The following is a 22,496-nucleotide window of genomic DNA, read 5'->3' as shown; positions in this document are numbered from 1 at the left end:
GGAGCATAGTGAAATGAAGAGAAACAGCATATGTAAATTGCAAATCCCATTTGTTCTAGGTTATGTGTGGATCTGATGAATAGTGTGACGAGGTCAAGAGGATCAGTGGAATTGCTCTCCGTCGAACTTTACATTCTGGTCAGCCGATCCGGGCTACCTCTGTCTGTTTTTCTCCAGCTCTCTCATTAGCCAAATCTCTCTTGAGCTTTGCTACCAGCCCCGTCATGCTCTGATGAATGTGATACTGAGAGCATATCAGGCCACACCAGTAATCAGCTCTTGCTACTAGAAGAACACCAACTGAGAGATCAAGAGCACAACACCCTCTGACCCACAACCGCCCACTTGCAGCAGACAGAGACCCAGCAGGTAGCTAATTAGCATGTGTTAATGAGTTCCTGTGCCAGGGTGACCCACTCAGTAGTGTTGGAAAAATGTAGAGGTATGGTGTGTCTGCTTCACGGTGCTTGTAAACACAATTACAAACAAGCCTGATATACTTTGGAATTGCAAATACAGTATGCAAGGGTTTCGTAATAGAATTCACTGCAGCTGGTTTGCTGCACCCTTACAAAACAAAAACAAATGGGAATATACTGGACAAATGTAATTTGATATATTCATTAATAATTTCCATATGCTCGTATTTTTCAATATATTGCAATATACGCATGGTCCACGCACGGATATGTAGCCTATATATAGAAAACACATAGCAATACCTTTATTTTTCTTTCATTAATTAATAGGTTTATACAAAGCTAAAAAACTGACTGAACTGAAAATTTTTACTGAAAATGAATATTAAAGCTGATATTTATTCTAAACGACAGAAGCAGAAAACTGGTAAAACATATAATTTCAATATCACTGAATCAACCTGACTAAATTGAATTACGCTAAAATGCTCATAAATAGTTCCTTAAAGTAACAATTACTCAACTGCCATTTTATACATATGAAATAACTTGGGGAAAAAAAAAAAAAAGTAAAAAAAAAAAAAAGTACGCTAAGAGATCAGAAGCAGCGTTTCAAACATTTCCCTTTTTGCACAATAATTGCTCCTGCACTGACATCTAGTGGAAATTTCGGAATTTATTTTTGTGATTCCTCAATCGTTCTCCATGTGCACTGTAAAAAAAAAGAAAAGAAGTTGAGCAAACTTAAAATTTTAAGGCAATCAGCTTCAGCAGATTTTTGAGTTTTCTCAACTTATTTTGTAGGAAATTTCTCAACTTTTTGTTGTATAAATTTAAAACAAGAAGTTGAGAAAATTAAAAAATGTGTTTAAATTTTTTTTAGTGTGGGTGGTTAGTTGATACAAGTTTTTTTGGAAAATTGACGTCATCACTATTTTGATTCTTTTATAAGTATTGTGCATGCAGATTTTATGACTTCATGTTAACTATATTTGAAAATACATTTGTTACACCACAAGACCATTTAAAATGAACTTGAGTTTTCAAAAAGTTCAAATAAATTCAACTTTATCTGGAAAATACATATTGTTTTAAAAGCATATTATACATCAATAACAGATGCAAAAGTGAAAGAAACCATGCACAGCCCATTCTTTTTCCTTTTTTATTTTCTTTTACATTTTTTGTCTTCCACAATAGTTCTGCTCAGCATAAGATAGTACACTTTTCTCAATTTCTTTCTTTCTTTTTTCAGACTTAGTGCTGGGTCATTGTTGTCACATTAGTACAATATGATAAGTTATACTGGAAGAGGGTTCACACACTTACATAGTGCATTTATTGCATTGTAAACCAAAAGAAAACCTCAAACACAAAACCAAAATAGTGCAATCATATTGATTTCCCTTTATTCAGTGATAGACCTTTACCAGTCCAAAATTGTCTTCCTCCTTCCTCCAGTGTTGCATACAGTACAGTATATTGTGATAAACAACAACATAAATATCTAATAAAATAAACAATTAGCCGTGAAAATATACTTTGGAGACCCAAAGACATAGTTCTGGACTATGTACAAATCACCTGGAAAGATATCAAGATATCATTTTCAACTGGGAAGAGCTCATTGTGCTTTGAAGCCTGTCTCTTGCTTGTTGCTTTTCATATGCAGTGATTTAAAAATTGACAGAAGATTTAACATGGTCCCAAATAACATTTTTGTTAAATATATGTAAATAATATTATTTATGTACACCTGAAGTCGAACAGAAAGTCATTTGTTTGTGTATTTATATATAGATGAGGCCAATGCATTTTAATGTGCAAACTGTATATACTCAAGCAGATGTTTGTGATGGGTTATATGTTTCCATGTCCATTGCATCTCCCTATTCAGTTTACAGTGCTGTTAATTTCTACAAATGCCTGATTGTGTCATGCATAGTCATGATTAGCTTGAATGTACAATGGGACTGCATGTGCATGTATGCAAAGAGTAAATTAGTGATTATGTAGTTAAGAGATTGTCTTGCAAATAAGACATAAGTCATTCTGTTAAGTGTGATAATCTTTGTAAATGATTTTGTTATTGCATGGAAGAACAGCAGCAAGCAAAACTCAACAATTATAGCAGCAGATATGTCAGCAAGATCATCAATTATCATGCAAATAAGTATTGACGGTAAAGATAAAAAAAAAATATCAGGAACTATTATCAGTTTTGAGATTCTCTGCAGAAAAAGATGTTCAGTGGTTCTGAAACAATACATCCTCATACCGTTACACATCTTATGGTTATTTTTGAATTAATGGTATGATTATGTACAGTTATACTTGTCTGAAAACAAAGATGCTTGCAAGGGTCTCACTTTTGTGCTTTCAAACAAAACCACTAGATGTCCCTGTAATTCAAACATTAGTATAGAGGTTTTCAACCGGTCTTACTTTGACCCAACACAGTTTATTGCACAAAAGAAAAATCTCTTAAAATCAAATATTAAAATGTATTTATATTAAAAATAAAATCGTAATAATATGAATTAAAATATAGTTATAAATAAATAACAAACTAAAATAATTAAAATCATCAAAATTAATAGTTCATAAAACATTGGGGCACAAACCACTAAACTTCACTACAAATGAAGTTTAATATATTTTGGGTAATATTTTTTTCAGTTTGTTCATGATTTTTAAAATGAGAGCATGTCATCCAATGTATCCATGTCGGTATTTACTTAATTTACCTGGTTATAGGTGGATTTGCATCAAAATGCCATATAATTTTCAGGCTGTTTAGTGCAATACTGAGATCTAGGCAAAAGATGTACAAACATTCATGTGGTCTGCTTTTCATTGATATGAAATGGTGATATTAGTGCAGTGTGGTTGGAAATACTGATGGTTGACATAAACCTAAAGTTTCCAGTGGATAAAAAGACAAGAAAAATCAAACAGGATATAACAGAAAATAAAAACGTTTTCAGTTAAAAAGTCCCAGGTGAGGTTGCAGTATGTGAATTAGTTATTTGAGGGTTGTGTTACATAAAGCCATTTGGGTTATTAATTATGAGTGAACTGTATTTGATGATTGATTGAAATTATGTGTATTGTGCAAGAGGTATGGCATTGAAAACAAACCAAAAGCAATACAGGAGGTGGAGACTGAGTGAGTGGGATGTTAGTGGCATGGGGCAACCTTCTTTGTGAGGGCATGGTATGGATGCTCTGATGCCAGTGCCAGAGTCAGGCCGGCAGAACCTGGCGGACAGACGGCACCACCAAGGGGTTCGGGAAACCCCTGTTGATCGCAGCATGGGGCTCAGCAGGGACATTCAGACCAGTTGAATGTGTGTATATCTCCGCTGTCCCTCATCTCTGTCTCCATACCTCCGTTCCTCCTCTTTCTCATCAGGGGGCAGCTGCTCCGAGCCCCGTCTCATTCTGGGGCAGTGAGTGGCTGGCCTTTGAGAAATATTCTGGGGGTCTTTCTGGAATGTTCTGTGTCACTCTATAACAACCAGAGAGCAGTGGAGGAAGTGATCAATATTTATGGTTAAACATTAGGTTTAAACCCTGGCCATAAGCTTTCTGTCAGTCAATATTTAAGATGCACTCATATATATATATATATATATATATATATATATATATATATATATATATATATATATATATACACACAGCACCTCACAGAAGTTAGTACACCCCTCACATTTTTGTAAATATTTTATTATATCTTTTCATGTGACAACACTGCAGAAATGACACTTTGCTACAATGTAAAGTAGTGAGTGTACAGCTTGTATAACAGTGTCCCCTCAAAATAACTCAACACACAGCCATTAATGTCTAAACCGCTGGCCACAAAAGTGAGCACACCCCTAAGTGAAAATTGGGCCCAACCAGGATATTATAGTTTTGAATTTTTTAATTAGTTTTTATTTTAATATAGTTTTCAAATTTCCTATAATTTCAGTTTAGTTTTAGTTAGTTTCATTAATGTTTTTGTTAGTTTTTATTATAGACTGATATAAGATAAATGAAAGCTAAATAGAAATGCAAACTAATAAAACTGACAAAAGCATATAACAAAATTGCTAAAACAAACTAATTAAATTAAATAAAATTTTAAAAACCTTAATAAAAATAGCGTTCATTATATTTACATTGTAAACGTAATAAAAGTCTGATGTTAGACATTATTTTAAACTTTTTTCAAAAGTACATGTCATTTAAAATAAGCAAGTGCACATTTGAAATTGATTGTTATTATTAATATTTATTATTAATATGCCCTGACAGGAAAATACACATTCATAATAATAATTTTAACTGGCAGATGAAAATCAATCCAACACTCACTCTAATGTGTGGTAGTGCTCATTCAATTAGCTCCTGCGTCTCTGAGAACTAGAGGAAGAGGATGAGAGAGTGTTTAAGATCATTTAAGCTTCATCACAACAAGGGAAGGCTATGCAGGTAACATTTAAACACTCACCTGTTGGCTAGAGTTGGCTGAGGGTGGTGTAACTACATTTTGCTCCACTAGAGGGTTGAGGGGGGCGGAGCCTGGCAGGTGAGTGGCACGCCAGTATATATCTAAGTATTCGGCCAGGTGTTCGCAGGCATCCTCTAACTGATTCTCATCCAGTATAACATCAAACATTTCCTGCAAGATAAATGCAGTGAATACAAACAGTATTAGTGCAAGATATCGCATCTGTTTACTTGTTGCTTTAACAAGAGCTGAATGTATGCAGTAATGGGACTCACTGGTGGGCACTGTGCTAGTTTATCTCCAGCCATCATTTGCACATTGAGATGTTTGCTTTGAGATTTCCCTCTGGACTTAATGAGTCTTTGAAGAACCTGGGGTAGAATGAGTAACACTGAGAAAATGAGGGACATGTTTCTTCAGGGAAATCTGAACCTACCTATATAACTTAATCATTTAAATAAGCAAAACAACACTTTTAGCTCTAAGGACTTATAAATAGCACTGAAGATAGTCCATCAAGGACTGAAACATTTGCTTTTGTGTGTGTGTACACAGTCACTTTTTTGTTAGTCCATTTTAGTTCTTGTCGTCCCCTTCATGTAAATCTTCAGGAATACATTTTTGTTCAAAGGACCTTGAACTTAGCATTTCATTTGGTGTACAGATTTTTTGGCTTTGGCGTCTCAACTTATAAATAAACACACTTTTCAAAACCATATTTAAAGGGATAGTTCTCCCAAAAATGAAAATTCTGTCATTAATTACTCACCCTCGTGTTGTTCCAAACCTGTAAGACCTTCATCACAAATTAAGAAATTTTGGTGAAATCCAAGAGCTTTCTGACCCTCCATAGAGAACAAGGGACCTACCACATTCAAGGCCCCGAAAGGTAGTAAGGACATCGTTAAAATAGTCCATGTGACAACAGTGATTCAACCGTAATTTTATGAAGCTACGAGAATACGTTTTGTGCGCAAAGAAAACAAAAATAATGACTTATTCTCTTCTGTACCAGTCTTCAACACGCATTCACAAAAGTACCACGACCATGCTTACTGGTGCTATCGTGAATGTGCGTCTAAGAACCAGAAGCGAAGAAATGATTGAATAAAGTTGTTATTTTTGTTTTCTTTGCACACAAAACATATTCTTGAACGTGGTAGTTCCCTTGTTGTCTATGGAGGGTCAGAAAGCTCTTGAATTTCACCAGAAGTTCTTAATTTGTGATGAAGGTCTTACAGGTTTGGAACGACATGAGGGTGAGTAATTAATGACAGAATTTTCATTTTTGGGTGAACTGTCCCTTTAATTAGTCTATCATCAATGTTCAAGTGTAGATATACAGGCATCACAGAAAAACAATTTTTTTCCGAACCAGCAAATGTCATTTTCACCACAACTGTAATTATGTATTTTGTTTGATAACTTTCTCTGATTTCAAACACTCATCGGTCATGCTAAAACATTTTAATAATATTTTTAGACTAATATTTGAAGAATATTTAAATAATAATTGTGGCAAGACTTATGGTTGTGGTGAAAATGATAGAGGGACAAAATAGGTCTAAAATGATATAAATAGTTTTCAAATAATAATTTGTTTATTGTACTATTTTTTGGTGATCATATTTTCATAATAATTTAGTTATTAAATGTCATAATTTGCATTTTTATTATGGATTTCTACATTAGATGAAAAGTCATAGTATGGGACAGGAGTAAAAGAATAAAATCCATAAAACTACATTAAAAATACATAAAAAAAAAAACATTTAAAGGGTTTCCCAGGCCGTTTTACAGTAATGTGACCTTCATATAACATCAGAAAAGTTAGTTTTAGTTTTAATATAAATCTCTAATTGGAGAAACACCCATTTATAGCTTTTTAAGAATAAGTGATTCATTGACTGGTTAAATATTGTTGTACCTTTGGAGAGGACACTTTGACGTAGACAATGATGGGGGCGAGGGAGGTCTTGAGAAGCTGTGCTGGGTGGTTGATAGTATCTGCATCCAAGACCACCAACTGTAGGCTTTTAGCCAGTTCAAATATTCTCTCAATCTCACTCTGCACCTCAGCTGAGAGAGAGACAGGCATGATAACACGAGCCACATTAATAATGAAACAACGAATGATGCCATATTAGGTTCTTCATACAAAAATACTTGATCACACTTTATATTAAAGGTGCCATATAATGCATTGATACAATATTTTACATTGTTCTCTGATATCTACATAGAAGGTATGTGGCTTAGGTAAGGGCAAAAAATCTCCAGAAACGCTTTTACATGTCCATTTAAAACCCTAGGATTTGTCCCTAGAATGAAATGGTCTGTTATTACCTCATTTGGAAGGGTCATGAATAATAATGTTGAGCTCTGTTTCACAGTGCGGCTCAATGTTGAGCTCTGCTCTGATTGGCTGATTGGCTCATTTCAGTTGCTCACACAGAACGAAGGAAACACAGGGAAAATATATATTTCAATACTTTCTCTCACAGTTATATTGTTGGGTAATTATACTGTAAATAAAATGTGGGCATCAGGGAGCCGCTATTAATATGTGGGACATTGAAACAGCTTTCAAATGCACAATCACGTTTTAGTTTCACTTTCACTTTCGAGATTTGTGATCGCACGTACTCCGTTTATACTATGGAGCGACGATATTTACCACACATTTTACAAGATCAGATGCTTGTCAGTGGTGCTCAGGATCTGTAACTCATTCACCATCATCACCAGTCATCTCTCCTTACTCTGTTTATGTGGTAAGTGAAATCATATGTTCTGTAATGTAACAGGCTACCGCTAGCAAGAAGCTAACCATGTCCCTTTACTGGCTAGCGTTATTTTATTAGAATGCGTTATTTGCTTTCCGTGCCTTTCTGAATACAGACACCAACCCATCCCTGCACTTCACATCCCCTGCACAGCCTGGAACATAACATTTATTTCCATGATCTGCCATTTTCACTGTTGTCCTCGCTTGTTTCTTCACAATACCTGCAGAACTTCTGATGATTTGGCTGTACAGGTTCGGCTGACGGCTGGCATAGAACATGGGCGGGCATATGCAAATCTTGGGGGCGTACATATTAGTGATCCCGACTGTAATGTCAGGAGGAAACAATGGTGTTTGAGCTTCGCAGTATGTCATTTCCATGTACAGAACTGTTATTATTCAACTATGCCAACGTAAATACAGTTTTCCATTCTATGGCACCTTTAATGTACTATTTAGCTTTACCCTTGTATGTTTTCACTCACCCAGACTGGAACGTGTGTTTGACCTCTCCATGATAGCTTTCTTGTTCAGTACAGACCTCTTGGCCAGAGACAGATCTGCAGTCACCCGTGTGATAGAAATCCTGCCATGAAACCACATACCAAATAAAAAAACATAGCACACAAGCAGTATGGACCACTTTTATGATACTTTACAGAAGAAAAAGGTAGATAAATAATTTTTGGGTGAACTGTTCCTTTAAGAGTAACACTTTCAATTTTAAGGTCTAAACCAGTGAAACAAACCGTTTTTGCACTCACTTCCCATCAAACCTGTGCTTCAGGAAGTCAAACAAGGCTTTCTGCATCATATCAGTCACCTGCATCAGAAGATTGTGAGAAAACGTTCATTCTACATTCAACCAGAAACATTTCATATGTAATTAACCTGTCAATCTGAGGTAGTTTAGGTCCTGAGCTATTAATAGTGTTAGCATCCACCCAGTGATTTTGTTGACTTAGGACCGTAGAGGGAAAGTAAGGAGTTCTAAGCAGGGGATTCGGAAGAAGAGTCGTGTATAAAGCTAATATGGTTTGGATGAGGTGATGTGGTTTTATTTAGACACAGGGGTGAAAAATGAATGACTCCAGAAATAGAGGGCAGAGAGTCAGCGGGGGAAGCAGCTCCCTGGTGTCTCTGTTAAAGAGCTGACTGACAAATGTGTCCAGAGCACCGTGCCACAGCTGGACTTAAATATTTAATGTTCGTGAATCCTCTCGCACACCAAAACTGCCTGAGCAGTCATATACAACAGGATCCAAAATGAGCTTTTTGCCATGCCTGCCCATAGTGCGTGAGTTATGAGAATTTACAGACTGTAATTACTTTTCATAGGCCATGAAACAGAATTTTGCATTATTTTATTAAATATAATTATATACATATTGTTTAGTAAATATAAGTACAGATACTGACCACAAATATTTTTCATAGATCATGAAACTGTATTTTGCATTTTTATTAAATTATAATAAAAAAAATAGATTATTTATTACATCTAAATATAAATAAAAATGCATATATTTGTACAGGTCATTGTGTAAGTTGTATATCACATCATATATTAGATAAGCCAATCTCTGCATAAATTTGTTGCAAAATGTGATTTTGTTCCAGTGTTGTTATTAATAGGTTTAAAACTAAACCTATTAAATCATTTTCAGTAATTGAAAGAAACTTTAAATAAAATACAAATATTACACGAATAACGTAATGTAATGTAATTGAAAATTACTAAAATGAAAATTTGAATAAATGCTATAATATAATATAAATAATAATAAAATGAAATGCTTGTTAGTTTCATTTTGGTTGCTTAATATATTTTCATCACATTGAGTTCTAGAGGAAAAAAGCCTTCAGGCATATTTCTGTTGGTAAATTTTCCACAAAGGTGCAAGTTAAAAGACACAAAAGTCACGTGTTTTCTTTAGTAAATGGTTTGCATGTCCTTGGTTTGATTCAGTGAACAATTCCTAATACAGTTTTATTTACTCCTCAAACTCAACTTTTACTTGCTTGGTGGTTGTTAATTTTGGACCCTGCATTCATAGAACAACTGGCCTGTCTTTTAACTGCCATGATGATCAAATTTAATATAATTTACCTCATAACCTTTCAGCGAGGGGCCGACCAGAACAACAGGTCTCATGGATGGAACTACATCATAGGGTGGAACGTGTTCTGTCTACAACACACACACACACACACACACTGTTATGTCTCACAAGCTCTGAGCCTTAACTAACATTTCTCAACATCTGATGAGTAGCCTCAAGGGATGCAGTTTCAATAGCACAGCATTAGAATCTCTCACAGAGAATCGTCTGAGAGGCCAGACACAAACTGTGAATATTTAACAGCACTTTTTGAGGGACTGTGTTACATCAAGCAAGGAAGCAACTTTAACCACCTACCTGCTTCTGCTTCTGTTTGGCTTGTTTAAAACAAGAGAAATGTGTTTAAGAAAATCTAAACAGGTTGTTTGTCATAATGGTAAAACAATTTTATACTGAAATATGTCAATCTTGACATATAAAATGCCCTGAAATGCAGAGGAATGGTAGTGGCTCAGTAGTAATGTGTGAGAGTATTTAAATACCTCTCACCTGCAGAAGGAGGAGTAGACCTCCAGCCACCAGATGAAGCATTTCCACCCATTTTCCTGTTACCAACACAAACACTTTAGAAATTACAGGATGAGACATGCCAATGGCTGATACTTTAAACTAAAATCCCATGCTGAACTTATGTGCTGGGATTTCATATAAATAGCAAGTGCAGTGGCAAATCACAGCAACTGAAGGTAAGAGTGTTTATTTCTCACCTACAGTATAGTTCACCAAAAATGAAAACTAATAATCTTCACTTTATTTATATAGGTCTGCTTGTCTGTGTGCATTCCAAACCAACTGTATTGCTGTGTATTAGTAGTGGGGATTTTTTATTGATTCTTTCTGTAGGTAGTTAGCTAAACCAGTCAAGTGGTGACAGGTGACTCTTTAAAAGCCATTCAAATGATTTGTTCAAACACAATAATTCAATTATTTGAAAATGCATACTTCCCTACTATATAGTAGGCAAAAAACAGTATGTGAAAAAAGTACCTCTATCTATAATTAGAGGTAGCTACCTTATACCTAAGTCATCTATTTTTCTAAGTCACATTGTCTGAATCAGGAGAGGAATATGCTCAGATCAAGCACCATTTACAAGCAAAAAAGTCCAAGATAGTATTTTGATGTGAGAGGGCAACAGTTGACAGACTTTTTCACTGAAGCATTATTATGGATTATGGACATGTATTTTATATGGAAGCAAGAGTTGTGATGTTTTTATGAGCTGTTTGAAGTCTCATTCTGACGGCACCCATTCACTGCAGAGGATCTGTTGGCGTGCAAATAATGCTAAATTTCTCCAAATCTCTTCTGATTAAGAAATAAACTCATCTACATCTTGAATGGCCTGAGAGTGAGTACATTTTCTGCAAACTTTCATTTTTGGGTGAACTATTCCTAATGCTAATTCCTATGCTAATTTATACAGTACTGAATAACAACTACATAGATATGATGAGATGCAACTGTGGACCTCTGAGCTGCTTTCTGTTCCTGCTTGATCCGCATGGCCTCCAGTTTAACAGGGCTGGGGATGAAGGCAATATCTGCCCCCTCCTTCACCAGCCTCCCGATCCACCAGTCATTATTATACTTCTGTAGGATGGGAGACAATGTGCTCAAAAAAAATCACAGTGCAACATAAGTTAACTGTTAATTTCAGTTCATTGCTTGCTTCCCACCTCTTTTATGTGTAGAAAATCTTTAGTTTCAAAGTTGATGGCAGCACCCTGAACTGGACAGTCTTCATCGAGAGCCCCGCAGTAGCTGACATTGGTTCTCACTGCAAACGCCACAGGTTTGGTCTACAAGAAAACAAAGAAAACAGTTAACATTATGTTAAGAGGAGAGGTCATTGACAGTGTATCCGTTTGAGAAGATGAACCTTGGCTCTCTCGAGCTGGAGCAGGGCCTGGCGCTCGGCCTCACGCCGAGACGCCTCCTTGTCCTCCTCCAGGGACAGGTCGGAATCCGATGGTCTACTCGTGTAGGAATCAGCAGAACTCTGCAAAAAGGACAAGAGTCCAATATGAAAGTTGCTCTTTTACATTTTACTTTTACAATTGTTATCTTTAATGCCCTGTCTGCTTCTTTGTCAATTACAGTGAGCTTAATTCACTAAGCAACAAATCTCTGCTTGAAATCTGCACACAATCTAACAAATCGTGATTTACCAAATCATAAGCAGATATATATATACATATGTACAGCTGGCTAATGAGAGGTCTGTTAACTGGGTCTGTATTGAAGGTATGTTTCAACTGGTTTTGAGGATGGCACGCCTGGCATTGCTCGAGGTTGCTTAGCCGGAAACAATGGTTTGAAAAAAAAAACATCTTGATGAATTTGTTTATTAGAAACATTTTACTTCACAGTGCGTTAATTGATGGACTGTAGTTGTGTGGATTACTTGTAGATTATTGTGATGTTTTTATCAGCTGTTTGGACTTTCATTCTGACGGCACCCATTGACTGCAGAGGATCCATTGCTGAGCAAGTGATGTAGTGCTAAATTTCTCCAAATCCATTCTGTTGAAGACACAAACTCATCTACATGTTGGATCACTTAAGAGTGAGTACATTTTTAGCAAATTGTCATTTTTGGGTGAACTATTAAAGGTTAAAATTCATGAAGATTGTGAATTAGCCAGAACTTTTTTGTGAGAGGTTCTCCTGTGCATATAAATACGAATTCACATCATTATTAATGAATGAGATGTAATGTTTTTCGTTTCTCTTTTGTTTTGCACTATTCTCATTTTGCAGAGTTTTAACTGCACACAGCAATTGCTGCAAATGCTTTGGCAATATGAATATGGAAATATTTTTCATTCAAGCATTAAAACTGAAAACTAAATCACCAAATGCACCGATAACAAAAGACCTAGTGACCGTAAACAAGCATTGCAAAAACCTTTCCTCTACTGTCTCCTGCATCCCTCTGATTTCTCCTCCAGACCAGCCTTTCTCTCTGTCTTTTTTCCCTCCAAAATCCAGAACACAGTGAGGATATGATTTAAATATCAAAGGCAGCCGCAGGGCACAGGTGTCTGCGACACCTACCGTCGAAAGAGATAAAGCATAATTATGCAGATGCTGGCTAAGATAAGATTCTTATGTGCGATTAAAATATATCTCTCATCTAAATGAACGTGTTAATTAAAAGCCAGCCCTGCTAGGTATCTCCATCACAGAGCTGTCCTGAACCAACTCTTAGATGATCTATATCATGTTCATCTCTTTCATGTGTTCGGCTTAGAAATAAATGAAAAGAAAGAAAGAGTAGGGCTTTGAAGTACAACAACACACTGGCCACTTTTATCAATAGGAGTTAATAGTGATGCAGGGGTCGCCCACATAAACATCATTACCTGCAAGGCTGTGACACACATTTTGTGTTTCATACACACAGTGACCCGACAGACTAAGCAATTTTTCGCTCAGTACCTGGATCAATAGAGTAATGTAATCCTTTAAAAGACACAATGCATCGCAACCTCATCCGCTAAGAGTGTTTCCACAACACCTCACCCCATATTCCACTTACAACACACATTTTAACCATCAGACATTCCCAGAAAAGGCTGCATAGAATGTTTACAGTATCTGGCCTAAATAAAGCTTTAATATTAGCTTGAATTTTAGTCTTATTATTCCGGTTACCTTACTTTTGCTTTAATGACAGCATTAGAGCTGCATGAACTTCACAAGTTTGTGTAAAGCCTGATGTTCTCCAGAATGATTTAAGATCTTGAGCTTCAAATGGAAGCACGAATTTGACCATCTGAATTTGAGTTTTCTCACAATGAGAAAAATGTCAGAGATCTGAGATATAAATTCAGAATTGCAAGATATCGTCGAGAGACTCAATTCTGAGTTACTTAAGTTTACATCTCACAATTCTTTTTTCTCTGAATTCTGAGTTTACATCTTACAATTCTGTGTTCTGAGTTCATAAAAAAGTATGAATTCTGAGAGATTTTCTTTTTTAATCCTGTGGCGGAAACAAGCTTACATAACATTGAGTTCATTGAGTTTTCTTATTTTATTAGTGTCTTGCAAATTTTGCACTTTCATAATGCACACCAAAAAAAAGGTCACCTAAAAATTGGAACATCTAAATAAATAAAAAGTCAAAAACATTATGTAAACATCACTGAACCAAGCTACATACATTAATTTATACAAGCAAAACTATTTTTTATTGGTTAAATCAGATAGTTACCACATTTTACAGTGTAGCTTGCAAATTTTCAAATCTTTAAAACTGTGTTTATTTCCAGGTTTAATGTACATTTTGAATTTGTAAATGCATTTTGAAATTTTGAATTTGTCATTCTTCTTTCAATGGTTTGCATCTGTGCAGCAGATATAAACGAAGGGCAGTCAACATTCATTTTCACAATTTGTTGAGCAATAGCAGCACACAGCCAACAGGGGGTGAAAAATAATGAACCTTCCCATATCCACAAGGCTTGTTAGATAACAGTCATTAATTCTCCTATATTCCATACAGTTTTGTGCCCTATTTTCATTCATTTTGTCAGAATCTGATTCCCAGTCTCCTATATGGAGCAGCATGGATTTGATGCTTGCCACAGCAGAACTTGTTCTGACAAGGCCAGGGATCAGCGAAGTCCATAGGAATCAACAACATGCAACATGCATAGAAAGAATTTTTGCATTATATTATATCAGTAATCAGTATCACAAAGAAGGTTGAACTATACTGGCAGCAGTTAACTTAGTTAACTTAAGTTATTTCTTTTCATTATTATTATTATTTTTAATCAAAGATATTTGACCCTGGAATTGATTTTCAAAAGGATTTTTACTTTTATAAGGGTAGTTTTTAATATATTATAATATAATGTAATATAATATAATATAATATTTTTACTCTTATAAGAGCTTTAAAAAAAAACAATTATGCCATATATTTATGCCAAAATGAATGTCAAACCTAAAACCTATAAAGACCTGGAAAATAATATCCTGAAATACAATTATGAATTAATCAAATCAAAAACAGATGAATTTGAATTTAGATAAATATATACATTTATGTAAATATATTTAGTTCATTACACTCTTGAATATAAACCTATACATCTATATACACATTTTGTTTTGTGTGTGTGTCACTTTTCACTGGCATTTTTACCTAAAACCTGTTAAATGGTTATAAAATATTGGAGAAAAGGACATTTCTGACTTTGCAACACAACAAATCCATATGCCTTTGTTTCCTAACATAACATATCAACAACTTGCAATACTATTTGAAACCATACCCATGATATGAGAAAGTGAAAGAGATATTAACAATCTTATTCAGGTAATACACATTGTCAATTAAAAAATCAATGCAACTGAATGCATTTGATGAGTCTGCTGGTCGAAAAGCTAAGACGTGCATTTCGACTGAGAATAATTTATTCATAAAAAAGGCTTACACGAGGATATTAATAGACTATGACCCAGGCAGAATGCATGCAAAATTCATTCACTCCACCAAAGCATCAGCGCGTGAGAGAAAATCAGTGAGGGAGCGAGCGAGCGACCAAGAAAGAGAGAGAGAAAGAGAGAGCACGTGAGGGAGAGAGAAGGCAAACCATCCCTACCTTGCTGCTGAGCAGCGCTGCGCTAGAATCGGACGCGGACATGCCTATAGAGACGGCTCGTATCGCCCCCCATCACTCTGTCTGTGGTCGAGCGAGACGCGAGCTGCTCTCCATGGTCAGCGGGAAAGAGAGGAGAACGCTAAGGCACTGCACTCAACGCCTATACAAAATTGATGGCCTGACTGCAGCAGCTGAGTTGTGCTGTTCACTGAGAGCAAACGCCCTCCCTCTGCCGCTGCTGCCTTTCTTCCGCCTGCTCTCACGTTCAATCAGGCTCCATTTTGTCCCGCTCCACACGCTGAAGATGCGCTTCTGCAGCCCTTGCAGCGAGGGAGATGTTTACCTCTCACACGAGACACTGACACTCATATCTCATTCTCCTGCAGCAAGAAAAACAGGTGCTTTGCAACATGTGTCCCGGATCCGTTACGTTATTGTGGAAAGCAAGACTGGATATATGTAAAACTAAATGAAACACATTATATTTGAAATTAAATAGTATTTATTTTACATGGTCTGTCTATTTATTTCTTGTAGGCTACATCTCTCTAAAAATGTTCACTAGATAATTTTCATTATGTAGCCTACCATAACAAAGTGTGATATCTTTCTGACACATTTAGTAGCATTGTTGGTTATTGTCTTCTATTATAAAATATTCCTCATTTGTAAGTTGGTTTGGATAAAAGCATTCGTTTAATGACTAGGCCTAAATGTGACCCTGGACCACAAAACCAATCATAAGGGTCAATTTTTTTCGAGATTTACACATCAACTGAAATCTGAATAAGCTTTCCATTGATGTATGGTTTGTTAGGATAGGACAATAGGCTATTTGGCCGAGATACAACTAGGCTATTTTGAAAATCTGGAATCTGAGGGTGCAAAAAAATGTTTTTTTTTTTTTGAAAACTGGCTAAGTTGTCCAAATTAAGTTCTTATCAATGCATATTACTAATCAAATAATAAGTTTTGATATATTTACAGTGAGAAATTTACAAAACATCTTCATAGAACATGATCTTTTCTTAATATCCTATCCTGATTTTTGGCATAAAAGAAAAATAGATAATTTTGACCCATACAATGTATTGTTGGCTATTGCTACAAATATACCCATGCGACTTGTGACTGTTATGGTCCAGAGTCACAAATGTGATTTGTTAAAGACAGTTTTGTTGATTTTTTTTTTTTATACTATCTGCCCATATATTTGGTCTCCATTATATTTGGATACAATAATCAATATAAAAATATAAATTTAAAAATACAAAATAAAAATATTTTACTATAACCATTCTGTATGCCAATGATATTTAAATTATTTAATTTAATTTAAAATATCCAGTTATCAACAATTACATCATGGATCTTTGTTTTGCACCTCACATTTATAGATATCAACTCATTTATGCTGGTCAGTTTTAAAAGCCCCTTGTCATTTTTCCAAAAAAATGTAGTCCAAGTGAATACAAATTTTATACAAATACATTCATGCATAAATGCTTTCAGTATGTAACCTTTCTCACATGCAAATATGATGTACATTCAAGAAAGAAAATCACTATAATTAATCTGTCTGCTATGTCATACTATTTTCTTTTCTTTTCTTCACTTTTCTGGTGTTTGCTAAACAAGCAGTTTGAATATGCCAAACAATCTGCCACTGTGCACCAATCAGTGATCATAGTTTTTAAATGCACTGACACTTTGCTTCACCATTGTTAAATGACTTAATAAATTGCAAAACCTTTTGTGAATTAATCTGATTACTGCACTAATGTACCGTATGGTAGTATTTCCCTGGATGCTCTAATCATTTCATTTCCTGCTTGTTTTAATGAGTAGAAGACTCCGACACCAGCAAAAGACTCCAAAAGCTAATGCAAATGTTAAATCAGGACCAGACACTGAAAGCTCACTTGTGCATGAATTAACAATGCAAACAAACACATCTGCCTGATGAGAAACAGCTGGGAAACCAATTGCACTAATGCATTTGGTGCACTATAATGGGGAACAGTGAATTAAAAGTAAATTAAGTGCTTTCTAAATCCTATGTAAACGGATGATAATACACTTAAAAAGAACAATCGGTGTTTGACCCCAGCATCAATAAATTATTGTAAAAACAGCAGAGACCACTCAAATATGGCTCTGGTTTGATTTTTTTTTTCTTTTCAATTCCCTTACAAAAATGAACCATGGTACAAAAATGTTATTGTAGTTAAACCACGATAACCTAAAATTACCCATGGTTCTGCAACACTACAGTAACCGTAGATTTTATAGAGCAAGTAAGCAACAAATGACTTTCTTTATGAGTGAATCTTTGAATCATTCAGTCAAACACATTGATTCATTTAGCAACGACACAAGTGACTTTCTTTACGAATGAATCATTGAATCACTGAAACTACAGAACGCCGCTATTGTGTGTTGTTTGGATATTTTCAACAGGCGATTCTGCTTTGACTTTGTTTGGAACTATTTTGTGTATTAAAAATACACAAAGTAACAATCAAAATGTAAGTTACTCAGTGTTCACTTCTTGTTTATTATACTCAGTGCCGATCCTAGACTTCTGGGGGCCCTGAAAGAATGGATGTAATGCATTTGTCCGTGTTTCACGCCGTCTCGAATCGCGCTCGCGGAAAGCACTCCCGCAGCTCGGTGCGCTTTCGACTCGTTTTTTAGTCTCGAGCAAGAGACTGTACGACATTCGAGTTACATGATTTGACTGATTTTTTACGTTGGGAGGGTGACAGCGCACCGCATTAAAAGAAATGAGCATTCATGTTTTCAATAACCGCTGGCCAAACTAAAAAACGAAACTAAAATTAAAACATCTCTGAGAACAAGGGGCCCCCCTGGTGTTTCGGGGGCCCTATACGCAGCTTGCATATTCTGGGTATAGGGAGGATCGGCTCTGATTGCACTGTTAGTGTCTCATGGCATCATAACACTGTTGGTTCCACTGATCTATATAAATGAATATGTTCTCAATAGATCAGTGGTTGGTTACCAAATTGACACAGTATTGCTTTTGTTATGGCACTAAAAGGATTTACCGGTCCGTTACGATTACATTGTTTTGTATCCTTCACAGCACTGTAAGATTTTCACACAAACTCCCTGGGAGTCTTGATCTCGATAACCTCTCTCTGTCTGCTAATCTCTCCAGGCCTAATCCCATTGAGAGTAAATCTGTTCCACCCAGTGAGGTCGGGGATGGATGCCTTCACAGCAGCGTTACTGTCCTGACAATAGCATGATGCAGAACACCCCACAAACACAAGGTGAGTCAGTTTGCACACACAGTCATAATGGGGCGGTACCACCGAAAATGAATCATGAATACGGACCCTTTTCCTCTTCAGGTTGTATTAAATCAGCAGGCTAACAGAGTCCTGAGGCTGCCTCTGGTTGTTTGGACCTCTTTCTGGACTCCATTATAGCTACTGGAAGCTTGTGCTCTTTCTTAATTCAACTTTGTCCACTGTGGCTTTTAGAGCTGCGTATCTTGAGGCTGTGTTACTGCTGTGCTTTCTTTTATACACTTTATACACATGCTTGCAAGTGGGTGAGCTTGAAAACAAACACGAGGCCACTCACATACCTCAGCTCTTAAGGATGTAACGTATGGCCAAGAATGGTGTCCCATACTCAGAATTTGTGTTGTGCATTTCACCCATCCAAGTGCACACACAGTGAGTAGTGAACAAACACACACACACACACACCTGGAGCAGTGGGCAGCAATTATAATGGGAATGTAATAGAATTACAGTATTTAATAGAAGTACATTGGAATCCTAAAGTCTGAGACCGTATTGAAAATCTAGGGTTTAAAAATAATTACCATATAGATTGGTAAATAAATTAAGATATTTACAGTTAGGAATTTTTCATGATTTTGAAAAATGTAAAATACAGGTGCATTAGTTGTGTCTATTGAAACTTGCAGGATGGTCTGACACTAAAAATTAAGAAATATTAAGTTAAGAAATGTAACATTTATAAAAGTTACTTAATTAGAAAAATTTGTAATAGAGCCATTTTCAGGTTTCAGACTTTTGGTGCCCTTTAAGGATGCTCCGATTTGAAACACTGGCCAATATGATAATTATGTTCATGTTAACTAAGACTAAACTTAGAAACAACATTTTTCATTACTTGAAATACAATATAAACTCATTTTATTTCAGCTGTTGCAAAGGTAACATTTCTAATTTTCATTTATTTTAACGTTCTAAAACAACTAAAGCTAAACTAAAAACTATAACCTAACAAAAACTATATATTAAAAAAATCTAATAAAAAATTCAAAACAAAACAAAATTACTTAAACTTAAACACAAGTTCCATCTAAGTAAAAACAGCTTATAGATATCAGAAGTAAATATGGTATTGCCTGAACAAGAGAACAGCTTAGAGGGAGAAAAAAGTGAGAGGAAAAAAGCGATAGAGCTTGAGGTGAAGAAAATCATGAGGGTGAGTGGAGGGACAGAAAGTGAGGATGTCACTCCATCTCTGCCTAAGCAATGGAGAAAGATGGTACACGTTTTTTTTTTTGTGTGCTGTTGATCTAAATATAGCTTTTCTTCCACTCTGCCTGCTTTTCTTCTGCTGGGTGCATACAGAAAGCTGCCTGGATGTAGAGTGATGACCCATGAGGAACAGAAGGGTGGGCTGGGTAAGGTAGAAGCCCTCACAGGGGCTAAACTCTGCTACCGTATGCAAATTTCCTTGACAAAATTGACATTAAGTATTATATATTTTGACTATACTTAGTTCATTTACTCGCTCTCAAGTTTTTCCAAACTTGTATGGGCTTCTTTTTTCTGCAGAACACAAAAGAAGATATTTTTGGGAACCAAACAGCTGATGGTACCCATTGACTTCCATACTATGGAATTCAATGGCCACCTTCAGCTGTTTGGTTACAAACATTCTTCCAAATATCTTCTTTACAGGTTTGGAACAACTTGGGGTGAACTATCCCTGTAAGCTCACTAAATGTTTCGTTCACTACCAGCTGAAATGACTTCAGATTTGGTTGATCAAACTTTATGAAAACCAGTTCCAGCGAGGACTTAAATTCGGCAACCTCTTATTTCTATTCCAGTTTACAACAGGATAAATCAATACCAGCAGCAAATAGACTGATATGTCATCCTATCCGGTTGAGAACTTCCTGTCCTTGCGTTATCTTGCAAAGTTTTATCTTTCTTTCTTTTTTTTAAATAAGAGCTCACTGCTTATCTAACTCTCTTGTAATTACACAGTATATCCTGAATTCCCACACGTCTTGTTATTGTACCAAGGACACAATTCCTATCAAAGACGAGTTCCCGCTGATATCTGCGCAAGGTGATAAAAATAGAAACTGCATCTTGTATTTCAACCACAAGCAGTGAAAGTGGAATATGGACACCAGAATGACGCAAGTCACCAAAATGAGATGAAAGAAGCATATGAGAGTTATAGATGTACTTTAGCCACACAACACACAGTATAGCAGCACCATGGCATTGACCCGTACTGATCATATGGCATGACTGAGCAACTATATATCAAAACAGCAAGAAAGGTAATAAAAGGCAACTTGATCTACAATACCTGTGCTTACATTTACATTTATTCATTTAGCAGATGCTGTAGTCTATATAGTCCAACCTTACCAAATTTCAAGGGAGTGCTAGAATGGCACAGCGGTAAAGCATAAGAGTACAGTACTATAAGTGCTGAAGAGTGGAGAAAGATTTGTAGCTAAATGAGTTCACTTATAAGTGCAAAAACAGTAAAGCAGGGTGCTAGCAACGGCAAAGTTATAGTTTGTTTTACTGGGAATGCATATATATATATATATATATATATATATATATATATATACATACAGTATAAAAATATTCCAAATCCAACAATGTAAATGCAAGTAGTACATTTTGAGTATTTTTTATATGGAGAAGTTTGGAAGGTTAGCATTAGATCAAGAATTTCCATAAGAATTTATGTTTTAAAACATTTGTTTAAACATAAATGCAAATAAATGTCAAATTTTATTCCATTCAAAAACAAATAATGGTTTGACGTCACAAAGTAACAATGATTAAGCGCTGGATTAAAAGAAACCAGATATTTCTCACACACACACACGTTTGTTTTTGTGAAAAGTGGGGACATCCCATAGGCGTAATGGTTTTTATACTGAACAAACTGTATGTGCTATTGCCCCACACCTAAACTTAGCCCTCACAGGAGACTGTGCATTTTTACAATTTCAAACACACACACACACACAAAAAATCACTTTTAGCATTCTTAACATTTTGTAGCTGATTATTTAATTTCTGGTTTAAAAATGCATAATGTTTATGTACAATAATCTCATGTACAATGCTGGTTAAAATTATGTTTTTGTACTGTCACTATACAGATAAACTCATAATAATAAAAACAGAAATGTTCAGTGCATGTATAATTTGTCTGATAAATACAAACTTCAGAAATTATTATACAAAAATATACTGCATATTGTACTATACTGTACCAAACAACATTACTAGGTAATTCCATGCCACTTCATTCTAACTTTTATTCCTGCTTCCTGTTAAATAAAAAACCAGCATCAGTTTCTATAAAACTGATTAAAGGAAATGTCTTCACCTCTGAAAACTTTGCTGGTTTATCAAATTTAATCAAGGCTTTGCATGTTGATGCTCCACTGCACACACACAGACACACACTAAGCACTCCTCTCCTCACGGGACAGGCCTTTAGTGCTCTAGTCTCATGCAGTATTTAATTGACCCCACACAGGAAGCCCAGCGGTTCCAAATGCATTCCTTCCCCCAACACAAAAGAAACACCATGAGTGCCTGCAAGTTTGCCAACAGCTCCACAGACACCACGATAAAACAGAAACCTATGCATATTCCACATGATAACAGCATAACGAACATATTTCCTTTGGATGGAGAGACTGAGAGAAAGAGTTACAACCTCAGCAGAGTTAAAATAACATTCTGGCCTCAATAAGTG

General features: G+C 35.7%; 1 protein-coding gene across 1 annotated transcript; it reads right to left on the bottom strand.

The window, feature by feature from the left end:
* Window positions 1-1,611: 1,611 nt before the first annotated feature.
* On the bottom strand, window positions 1,612-12,250 carry LOC306859368 (voltage-dependent L-type calcium channel subunit beta-4-like; the record flags this gene model as incomplete). Its single annotated transcript, XM_079400384.1, has 14 exons — window positions 1,612-3,930; window positions 4,785-4,832; window positions 4,921-5,091; window positions 5,196-5,291; window positions 6,848-6,999; window positions 8,194-8,294; window positions 8,473-8,531; window positions 9,819-9,899; window positions 10,129-10,148; window positions 10,321-10,376; window positions 11,303-11,424; window positions 11,511-11,633; window positions 11,714-11,833; window positions 12,239-12,250. Coding segments are annotated over 13 exons (1,143 nt in total), but the record flags the coding sequence as incomplete, so codon positions are not given.
* Between the last annotated feature and the right edge of the window lie 10,246 nt (window positions 12,251-22,496).

This window comes from Barbus barbus, assembly GCF_936440315.1.
Source record: "Barbus barbus genome assembly, chromosome: 40".
Lineage (NCBI taxonomy): Eukaryota > Metazoa > Chordata > Actinopteri > Cypriniformes > Cyprinidae > Barbus > Barbus barbus.
Note: the sequence above shows the minus strand (reverse complement) of the source record. Positions and strands in the feature narration are given on the sequence as shown.